At 37.1% G+C, this 11048-nt stretch overlaps 3 protein-coding genes across 3 annotated transcripts; 2 read left to right on the forward strand and 1 right to left on the reverse strand.

Moving 5' to 3' along the window:
* Window positions 1-87: 87 nt before the first annotated feature.
* On the reverse strand, window positions 88-1839 carry LOC137722109 (uncharacterized). The gene is made up of 2 exons (XM_068461092.2): window positions 1508-1839; window positions 88-1239 (listed from the first exon to the last, which is right to left on the reverse strand). Exons 1-2 carry the CDS (start codon window positions 1599-1601, stop codon window positions 410-412), a joined length of 924 nt encoding a protein of 307 aa, XP_068317193.2. The 5' UTR covers window positions 1602-1839; the 3' UTR covers window positions 88-409.
* Window positions 1840-3995: 2156 nt separating this feature from the next.
* Window positions 3996-5186, forward strand: LOC137724601 (putative F-box/LRR-repeat protein 9). The gene is made up of 2 exons (XM_068463361.2): window positions 3996-4288; window positions 4661-5186. The coding sequence occupies exons 1-2, from the start codon at window positions 3996-3998 to the stop codon at window positions 5184-5186; spliced, it is 819 nt and encodes a 272-aa protein (XP_068319462.2).
* An 848-nt stretch (window positions 5187-6034) lies between these two features.
* Window positions 6035-7744, forward strand: LOC137726163 (F-box protein SKIP19). The gene is made up of 2 exons (XM_068465044.2): window positions 6035-6539; window positions 6778-7744. The coding sequence occupies exons 1-2, from the start codon at window positions 6154-6156 to the stop codon at window positions 7529-7531; spliced, it is 1140 nt and encodes a 379-aa protein (XP_068321145.2). The 5' UTR covers window positions 6035-6153; the 3' UTR covers window positions 7532-7744.
* The last annotated feature ends 3304 nt before the right edge of the window (window positions 7745-11048 follow it).

The following is an 11048-nucleotide window of genomic DNA, read 5'->3' on the forward strand; positions in this document are numbered from 1 at the left end:
ATTGCTTGAATCAAATCTGTGCTGAGCAGTTAAATTATGTGATGCAGCTGCTGATTTGTTACCGAAATTCTGCTGTACAGAAGAATGTGAGAAAAATCAACTATTGATATCCAGGATGAACAACAAAACAAGAAGAAAAATCAGAATTTTACAACTCTTTCGGCCATTGTAGGTGCAACCTAGAAACCTGAACTAATCCATTGCAAAACAAATATGCAACATCACTAAATCTCTTCTACTTCTGACAAATTACAACTGCTTCCCTCATTTATTATATAAACTCGAAGAATTTTAGTTGTTTTCATGTCTTGGCAATCGAAAGATAGACTGACAAAACTGCAAAAGTGGAGAGACCAGGCTTTTCTGGTTTCTAGTCACCCTTTGTTCTAATGCAACAGGACGAGGCAAATTAAGTAGTGTCGATCTCAGTGTTGTGTTTTGCACTTTCACCTTTCTTCGGCTCATGCTTCGAAATCTTCATACTGAAGCACTCAAAAAGATGTTCCAATGCTGAAATCTCCTCTTCGATATCTGCTGCTTGCTTTGTGGCAATCTTTTCCTTGAGGACATATATTCGGTCTAGGCCTTCTTGAACTTCCACCCTCATCTCCTCCATCACGTAATGCATCCCATTGTTTTCCTTTTGTGCATCTTTGATCTTTCTTTTTAAGGATCTACAACCATCAAGGGACTTAAGGAGTTGCTCTGAAAGCTCCTTGTTTCGCTCCTGGAGTGCTGCATTCCCACGAATCTCTACCCCATCTGCACACCTCTTCTCCTTGTGCTCTGCTGCGCAAACTTTTACTTTTGCCAACAGCATCTCGTTTTGTGCTCGAAGATCATTGATATGTTCCTCCATCCCACTCAATTCGTGAACCTTTCTCGCACACTCCAATGCAATAATCTCCTTCTCCTTTCCCAAGCCTGAACACATTATTTCTAGGCTCTTTCTCGCTGCCAAGCTCGTGCTAAGCTGTCTTCTCAACCTTTCTTTCTCATCAATTATTGGCTCCGGAGGCCTTTTGTCCCTCGGAACATTTTGCCTAAGATCTGTATTGCATCGCCGGAGCTCTGCTCTCCGCCCAACCGTTTGAGATTTCTGAATCCGGGTTTTAACATCATCGATTATCGTCATCATTCCCGCCACCCTTTGCGTCTTCCGGTCATCATTGTCTTTTGTGCTGGCCTCGTTATGCTCTTGGATTAGCTTTAATAATAACTTCACATTGGTGGCAATGCCTAAACAAAGAACAAAAAATTTACACAAAAACCAGTACATATTGCAGCGCAATTTATTCTTTTTTCCAAAAGTTTAATTGTGATTTTCTCACAAAAGAATAATATCGGAAAAATTGTTGTCTTAATTCAGAAATTAGAAAAACACACAATACATGTCATTTTGCAATGACTTTAATATTCATGACTACAAACAAGCATTGAAAAATTGAGATTTCTTCAGCAACAATCTTCTACATATATATGTAATGCGTATGTATGTATAGATTACCATCAAAACTATGATCTTCTGGGCGGTCTTTAGGGGTTGTGGAAGAAGCTGGCAACGGTACTGCAGGAGATGGAAATGCTCGTACCCGGTTCATATTCACCCCGAAAAAAAACCGATCAAAAACGATCTTTTGATCTTCAGGGGGAAATGGTGGATCGATATCTTAAAGATCAAACAGAAGAATTTAGTATTCTTTTGATTAAGATTATGCTCCAATAATTTACTAACAACATAAAATATTTCGAGAGATCCAAAAAAGAGAGACTGCCTTTGCACTCTCTCTCTCCTCTCTCTAGCTGTTGGAAATAAAATCTTTCTTCTTCTGTTTGTTTGATGTTCGTCAAAAGCTATCTGTAAATATAAAGAATTGTTGGTTCTTGGTTGTAAATCATGCGGAATTATTGGTGACGGTTTGACATTTTCTTTGGCTATTGGATGCTTTTACTTATTACACAAAATGGGTGGAGTCGTTCCCACTTCCCATGCAGTCAAGTTAGTTAGTTTTCCTTTTTTATTGTTTGCACCTGCCTAAACCAGAAAACAAAAAACAAATGAAAAAAGAAAGAAAGAAAGAAAATAACACATGTTGCTGGTTTGAAATAGAACCCAAACATTGTCCGGAAAAAACACAGATTTTGGACTCAAGAAACTAATTAAATGTCACTAGCATTATGATCTTTAGTGGTATTTTCTTTCATTTGTAAAGTTTAAATCGCATGAATAACAAGTTTGTTACCAAATTATGGCTGATGAATTTTGTGGTTTAGCCACAATATTTTGATATTGTTGTATTAATTAAAAAACAATTAAACGGGAGTAAGGGGTTTCTTGGCAAACAAACAATAATATATCATACACAATTAAGAAGTAAAATAAGTATAATCAAATTGGCTTGAACAGTCCCTTTTCTTCTAATATGCAACTCATAGCTTGTCTGTTTTCTAACCTAAGCGGAGTATATGAAGTATATATATATATAATAAAAATATAAGAAAAAGAGTCCACCCAAAAGCATATTACCATATCTCTACCCTTCTACCAATAATGTAATCATTCTCCGAATCACAACCCGTCAAAGAGAGTGATTTTATTGTTTCTTGATATTCAAGTAATTAACTCGGTCAACGAGTTATTTTATTGAGAAAATCTTGAGATCTCGTTTTGGTTAAGATTAGGAGGCCTTATCTTGTGCAAAATCAAGAGACCTTGTTTCGGTTTAACAAGAATTCAATACCATTTAGGACTATGATGTAATCTTGTTGACTTGGCTTAATCCCTTATAATCAGTTAATAGGCCAGATTTTAGGGATCTTATCAGTATATTAAGAAGCCCTTGCACTCACAGTTCTAAAACCCTATTTGCTAGCAAGGGACTCACTGCTACTTGAGTGTAGAAGACAGCTGTCTTGCAAACCCTAGTTACCATGGCAGGATCTTCTTCAGGTAAGTCATCAAGTCATCAACCTAAAACTACGTTGCATGCTGCTCCTGTGTTGTGACTCTTAACATGCTGAGTTTATAAACCCAACAATAATTTGAAAGGAGGGTAGTTTTGCAAGGAAAGTGGGAAAGAGACCTGAAACTTACGTAGTGAATGCTTTACACATCGTAAGAATGTACTGATGTGTTCTATTTCTCTGGTTCTTCCTTTTCTTCTTCGTGAAATGTTTTCTATTTCGATCATGGAAAGGTTGACTAAATAGATTGAGTTTTCGATTGAACTGGCTTACTTGGTTACAATACAGATGAAGAATGATATGTCTCCGAATGATTCCGTTGATGACTATGAATTTGCTGCTGCTGCAGCTGAAGATATCGCATTTATGATTCCGACTGATCGTATTGCCAGCCAAAATGACTACCGGATTATGATGATGCTTATGAACTCCAAGATGAAATCTACGATGTCCTTTATTTGAATTAGACATCTTCTAGCAGCTGAAATTTGGATTCTGGTGGTCTTCAATTTGGAAAGAAAAGGAAATTAAAATACTTAATTTACCTATCCAAACAGACCTCTTCAAGGCGGAAAATACTAGGGAGACCAGTATGGCATAATTTGGTGTGGAACATTTTTTTCCTTTGATTAAATTGAAATTCCTAGTAAAGATTTTTCAAGATCTAAATAAATAAATCCTAAACCCTATCCTCCTATATACCTATTCATCTACCATTCTAATAAATATCCTACTCTTTTAAAAAATAACATTATTTTGTAGATATGAGCATAATTACATTAACAAATTATTTTCCTTCTGCATCTAAATTCACTCTTTGAAATTAATTAAATTAGAATACTCACTACCAAAAAAAAAAAAAAAAAAAAAAACTATTGTTTTTTCTTCTTTTGCTATATATTTACTGTTTGATACCAACTAGAAATACTGTAGATCCACTGTCCTGCTCAATATCAATCACCGCCCCATAAACTTCACATTTCTCGTTGGTGTAAATCACCAAACACAAATCAGCAGCTAAAGCCGCCTATATGGCCAAGAGAAACTGGACGGAACTCCCAGACGACATCACGGCGGTGATAATTTCACGGCTGCCAGTCATCGACGTCTTAACGAGCGCTCAGATTGTGTGCATGAAGTGGCATAAAATCTGCAATGAAACTCTGGCGTGGCGCACCATCGCCATGCATGGTCACAATCCCGCTACGTTTGACAAAATGTTTAAGATGTGCCGGCATGCCGTGGATCGTAGCTCTGGTAATTTGGTCAATATCAGTCTCGGATACTTCTGTAACGATGATCTCCTCGAGTATATCACTAACAGGTCTTTACATATTTCGATATATATTTTGTTCATTAAATTAATTATATTTTTTGTTTTTTTTTTTTTTAATTTCTTCGTGGGTAATGTGAGGGAAACTAAATTCAGAGACAAACTTCACAAACTACACGATGCATCACCAATAAGAATGAGCATGTTTATAACATTTAGGTAAACCAATCATCAACTTCCATGTCTTTCTAAAATTTTGTCTTCAAATTTAATCTCTCTTTATAATTGATTTTCAAATAAAAATACTACTAAATTAAACGGTTTTGATCACTGATTTTCTTAATGTTATCTTATAGAATTTGTTCGATATGTATTTCTTTGTGTAATGGCTAACATACATCTTCATCGTAATCCTTCTAATAGTTCAAGGAAAATAAGGCGCATCCTACTTACGGGTTGCCGTAGCATATCAGATAAAGGGTTGAGTAGAGTGGCCTCAGAACTTCCTTTGTTAGAGGAGTTTGACATTTCCTTTTGCGAAGGGATCTCGCATAAATCCTTCCAAGCAGTTGGCCGCTCATGCCCTCTCTTGAAATCATTCAAGTTGAACAAATGCGGGATGGCGAAGCAGTTGGCCGCTCGTACCCCTGACGAGATTCGTCGCTTCTTTTTTGAGTATGCAGACGAAGATGCACTTGCTATAGCAGGAGCAATGCACGGATTACAGCACCTCCAACTTGTTGGGAATCCACTTTCTGTTATGGGATTGCAGAAAATTCTTTATGGTTGCCCTCATCTTAAGTCACTTAAACTGCGCCGGTGTTCAAATATTAATGTAGCGACCCAAGTTTTAGAAGAAGATGTGCTGCACAAATTAAGAAGTTTAGAATATTCCCAATTTACTGATGACAAGGGTTTGTTCTCAAGAAGTTTGACGGACTTTGTTTGACTCTCAAATGACCAAATTCAAGTGTATTCGATATAGGTTTTTACTCTATGTTTAGATGAGGAAAATTTTAAGGTTATTAAGGACAATCAGAATTATGAAATTTAATTTTCTAGAATTTGTGAAGTTTCTTGTTTGGCTATTGTAAAACTATAATGAATTTATGTAAAGAAAATGCAAATTACAAAGCTTAGCAAGCATTAGGGTACTTTTGTCCATTACCGTTTATATGTTCATTTGTAATTCTTAAAAACAACGAGAAAATCTTGTGTTCATCCAAAGGATCACGCATCAACAAGAAAACATACACAACCAAGCAAGACAACCCCTTCACCAACCTGAAAACAACGGGGTCCCTTAGTCGTCTCTGGCATAAAGGTTCCTTAAAAACAAAGGTAATTTTGTCTATTACAATTTATACATTCATTGTTTAAATTAACGAGAAATTCTTGTGTTGGTTCGGAAAATCACATTACATACACACATATACAACCAAACAAACGCATGTATTAAAATCCACAAAAACCCTCTTTCGCCAACCCAACCAAACAAACAAACGTATGTATCAAAATCTAAAAACCTCTTTCACCAACCCAACCAAACAAACAAACGTATGTATCAAAATCTAAAAACCTCTTTCACCAACCCAACCCGATTATAAAGAGGTCCACTTAATTGTGTGTGAGGACGTGATCTATTCGACACAACGTCCTCCAAAACAAGACGGTTCAGAAAAGTCAACGATCACGATCAAAATAAAAAAGTCAACGGTTAAACCCGAAAAGCTACCGGCCCAATGGAGGCCCAGAATCGACCAGGCCCATAGTTTTCTTCGTATTTGATCAGTTATCACTCGTTTCCCACTCTCCTTAACCCCGAAACTGAAAACCCTAGCCTTCCATTTTCCCGAGAAAATCCCAATTTCGAAACTTTCCCTGAAAATCCCCGAATCCAATCAAGCAAAGCCTCCATGGGGAAGAAAAGAAACAAGAAGGTCCAAGCCCCCCGATTCCAACCCCCTCGCTACAAGTGGGTACCCAAATCGAGACCCGCCACAGTCGAAACCCGAAACTGGTTAGAACTTCCACGAGACGTCACCGTTTCAATCCTGTCCCGACTCGGGGCCGTCGGGATTCTACGGAGCGCACAGTATGTGTGCATGGCTTGGCGCCAGATCTGCAAGGACCCTCTCATGTGGCGCTCCATCGACATGCGCAACGACGGCGATTTGGATGATGTGATGTTCGACTTGGATTTGATGTGCCGCCGCGCAGTGGATCGTAGCGCCGGCAATCTCGTCGATCTCAACGTCGAATACTTCGGCTCAGATTGCCTCCTCAAATTTATCACCGATCGGTATTGAATTTTCGCTTTTGTTAAATTTTTGGTTTTTGAAATGTTTTGGTACTGTGATTTCATTAATTTGCTAAAATTGAATCAATAGATCCCCGAATAGACGTTTACTGAATCGTTTGTGTATTATGTATATTGGAAATTTTGGAAATTTGCTTTAATCAAGGTGTTAATTTGATTTTGGTTGTGTGTATTCTGTTTTTGTGGAATGTATAATTGTTCATCTGTAATATTGCCATAGGTGCCGTGGAATCAAACGTCTCCGATTTACATATTGCTACGGTATAACAGATGAGGGGTTGAGTGAAATGGCTTCAAAACTTCCTCTGTTAGAGGAGCTTGAGATTTCTTTGTGTGATAATCTGTCGTCTAAATCTGTGGAAGCGGTTGGGCGCTCATGCCCCCGTTTGAAGTCATTGAAACTGAACAGAGAATGGTTCAGTTTCCCGGATGATATGTTTGATTACTATAATGATGAAGATGATGATTACTTTGATGAAGGTGATTATTACTATCCTGTGATTGATGATCAGAATGGTAGCTCTGCGATTGCTCCTTCCCGGAAAGATGCCGAAGCACTTGCTATAGCAGGAACGATGCATGGTTTACGCCACCTCCAACTGTTCGGGAATCAACTCACTAGTGACGGCTTGAAGGCAATTCTTGATTCTTGTCCTCATCTGGAGTCACTTGATGTGCGCAATTGTTTCAATCTTAATGTGAAGGGAGATGTGGAAAAAAGATGTGCTGAGCGAGTTAAAAACGTGCGGCTTCCCTTTGATTCAACCAAGGACTACGAATTTTCTGCTACAGCCTATGGAGATGGAACCCCTTTTGGATATTTTGATGAATCTGAGCTCTTTGGCTGTGGGGATTATCTTGATGACGAGGACGACTTCAATGATGATTATGACTATGATGAGGCTAGTTACTTCTCAGATGATAGTGATTGGTACGATGATTTTACTAAAATTCGGATTTCTGATATGTTCTGAATTGGAGATCATAGAGCAGCAGAACCGTGGGATGCAGAGGTATTGAATTTGGAGGGTAACAACTTCGTTTGTCCAAGGGATCCTGAATTTCGCCGTGAACTCAATTTTCGGTTTGGTAGCAACATGGACCTTGTTGCCTGTTCTGTGTATGGAAGGAGAGCTCAAAGTTATTTGTATTGTTGTTTTGCTACTAATTTAAAAGCTTTCTTGAGATCTCCTTTTTGTAGATATTTCTTTCGTTCCCCTGCATCTCAGTTTTGCATAATTTGGTTCCACATTGTAATTTGGGATTTCAAATTTTACAAGAACGCGTTTAACCTGTGGACTGAACTGAAACGAGTCAAGGATAAGTCCATGCAAGGGGCAGAACCAAGCCCATCCCAAAGATGGGCTTTAAGCGCAAGCGATTTTATGGAGAAGCATCTCATATGTGTTTCTTTTGTGGTAGGTTGCGTTGTCATACTTTGTAATTTATTTACACATCTAACACTCTCGGTGACTGCAAGATTTCCGGCCAAAATTTTCGGTCGGTCCAGTTACAAAAGTTACTCTCCGCAACCTTTTCTACTTACATATGTATTCGTTTTGGGAGTTCATCAACAAATCAACGTACAAATTCTAAATTGGGGATTGCTAGATACCTTTTTCACTTGAGTTCCGTCCAAATTCGATTTTCTAGCTACCTCGTAAGAATTGGAGACCGTCTAGCAGCAGAAATAACCCGAAGCATATTTGAAAATCCCCTTACATTGTTTGGGTGATGTGTGAAAGTCATAAAGATATAGTTACTAGGTTTCTCTGTAAAGTTGGCTTGAACTGAAACATGTAAAGGAAGAGTCCATGGCCTGATGTAGGGCGAAGAACCAGTCACCATCAAGCTTGTAGCTCAAGGAGTTGTCACGGTTCATGAATCTTCTTTTAACTACCTACTCAAGTCAGAGATTTTTCAAAGTGCCTGGAATACAGCTTGGTACACCAAGTGTAATAATAAGAGTAGATGAAAACTCGAAAAATAAAATCTCTAACTAATTATATTATGATACAAGGCACCTTCTTAACTTTTTAAGTCAAGATAAGTTGTTCTGATTGTTCAACTTTGTATTTTGAGAACTTTCATAAAAAGGGATTGGGCTATGTTTATTTTAATAAAAATCATGCTATAACTTTATGTAATTAAAAAGACTTAAATTTTAATGAAAAACCCTTAAATTTTAATAAAAAAGATAAAAGAATTTAAATTTTAATGAAAAAGACATAATTTCAATATTAAAAAGAAATTAAAAAACAAAAAAAAATCTGACGCACAGATCCAGGCGTCCCCACACAAACTGTATGAAACTTTTTACACTATTTATGAAACTTAACGGTACTAAACTATTTATGAAACTTATTACACTGTTTATGAAATTTACTACACTGCGACACTGTTTATGAAATTTAACAATGCTACACTGTTTATGAAACTTAACGATACTACACTGTTTATGAAACTTTACGGTACTACATTCTTCTCTCTCCTCTTCTTGAATTTTCTTGGCACATTCTCACCTTCCAAACACATTTTCTTCTTCTAATTTTCTTCGATACTCATCAAATTTTCTCTGTATTTCTTCTATTTCTTAACTTTCTACACCAATTACTACTTAATTTTCTTCTTTTGTTTGCCCATCTACGACTTCCTCTTCTCCTCCACCTACAATCTTAACTTTCTACACCACATGTTATTATGTAAGTGGTGGGAAATTTTATTTTTTAACACAAGAATCTCACCACCTGTATAGAGACGTGGTGTATCACTCCGTGTTTTGGGCACATAGAAAAACCTCTCGTCATCTTGACTGCTATTGGAAAACAACACCACAAAAATAAAGCTGGGAAAATGTAATTCAATTTGAAGTCTTTCTCTTATTCTAAGCTAAAAAAAATAAAAATAAAATAATAATGGCTTAATTTTAGCTGACAATGGGGAGAAAACAGAGTGGAAATGGGGGGTGGGGTGGGGTGTATGCGCTCCAACGCATGTGGTGTTTTTTATGTTTTTATTTATTTTTTATTTTTTATTTTTGTCGCTTATCATTAAATAAAGTTAATGGATGAATTTTTTTTTTATTAAAATGAAAAGATTTGAAGCCCATTTCATTAGTTTTTCTTCTTATATCATTCAAAGACAACTTCTTTGAACCCCTCCTCTTCAATAATGTCTCGCTAGAACTAGGGAAGGAACCATCCAGGAAGCATGATGGCCTAATTATGTTTTGCAGAATTAAATTCAGAAACTAATTGGCAAATGAGAAGTAGAGACTTCACTTTACAACTAATTGGCAATATATGGAGTAACTCATGCAAGGTCCGTTTACACTCCAATGTGAGACTACTATGTACTCTCAACACTCTCCCTTAAGTGTGACCTCATTTAAGTCTAACACGAGGACAATACATGCTTTGATACCATAAAGAAAGTTGAAGCTCTATCCTAAAACTAATTGACAATTAATATGAGAATAACCCAAGCCCTTATAATCTCAGAAATAACTCACACAATTGGATTCATATCAAGTTTCCCTTTATCACTTCGCTACGAAAAACTGTATATGAAAAGCCAAAAATGATATAAAAAACTAAGCACTCGGAACACTTTAGGCATTGTTTTAGGTCATCCAAGCGGTTGTTCACTCGCTTAAGCGTCAATACTTATTCTCCACGCCACTTTTAGTGAGCCAAAACACAAATTTGTCTTTTGGAGCGCTGCGACATCCCACCCATGTACTTTGGCCCTTCTTTTGAAGTATTTATATTTTGGCCTTCTGTTACACCAACTACTTTTTTATACAAGCACAAAGCAAAAATTTCAAAAGACAACCCCGCACGATAAGTTGAAACAAACAAAGTATTTATGGTTCTGAACTGAAAAATAAAATATAACACACACACACACACACACACATATATATGTTAAGCAAGGAATCTTAGATTAATTAGTCATTATCGTGTATTGATATTTACTTTCCTGTTTAGTTGTTAATTAGCCTTATTGATTTATAGGCAATAGAATAGGATCGTATCGTGGTAGTCTTTGAATAAAGACGTAATTCTTGTTTCATGAATATACACGGAAATTCATTCCTAAGTCTATGCTTCTTATGATGGTACCAGAGTGAACGATATCTGGGAAAATAAAAAGCAAAGAAACAAACACAAACCCTAGCAAACATAGCCATGGGCGACACACCAGACAAGTCAACCTCTTTAGGCATGACTTCGCATCAAAAGTGGGAAAATCCCAATCACCCACTTACCTCCACTACTCGGATCAACCTGGTGCAATACTTGTGCCACAGCCTCTCGTGGAAGATAAATACGGTACATGGGCTCAATCCATGATTATGGCCTTGACGGTAAAAAACAAATTAGGGCTTATTGATGGAGCGATCAAGAAGCCAAGTGAAGAACACTTTGAAGAGTTACAACAATGGAATTGATGCAACAACCTGGTGAAAACGTGGTTGCTCGGTTCCAT

Source organism: Pyrus communis, chromosome 5 (assembly GCF_041283825.1).
Source record: "Pyrus communis isolate YQ-2024b chromosome 5, ASM4128382v1, whole genome shotgun sequence".
Classification (NCBI taxonomy): Eukaryota; Viridiplantae; Streptophyta; class Magnoliopsida; order Rosales; family Rosaceae; genus Pyrus; species Pyrus communis.

What these genes read in the sequence shown, in the direction of transcription:
- LOC137722109 (XM_068461092.2), bottom strand. Translation starts at nt 1,601, where the DNA reads ATGAACCGGGTACGAGCATTTCCATCTCCTGCAGTACCGTTGCCAGCT. An exon ending in AGAAGATCATAGTTTTGATG is followed by an intron (nt 1,240 to 1,507) that starts GTAATCTATACA and finishes TTCTTTGTTTAG; the next exon opens with GCATTGCCACCAATGTGAAG.
- LOC137724601 (XM_068463361.2), top strand. Translation starts at nt 3,996, where the DNA reads ATGGCCAAGAGAAACTGGACGGAACTCCCAGACGACATCACGGCGGTG. An exon ending in CTCGAGTATATCACTAACAG is followed by an intron (nt 4,289 to 4,660) that starts GTCTTTACATAT and finishes TCCTTCTAATAG; the next exon opens with TTCAAGGAAAATAAGGCGCA.
- LOC137726163 (XM_068465044.2), top strand. Translation starts at nt 6,154, where the DNA reads ATGGGGAAGAAAAGAAACAAGAAGGTCCAAGCCCCCCGATTCCAACCC. An exon ending in CTCAAATTTATCACCGATCG is followed by an intron (nt 6,540 to 6,777) that starts GTATTGAATTTT and finishes ATATTGCCATAG; the next exon opens with GTGCCGTGGAATCAAACGTC.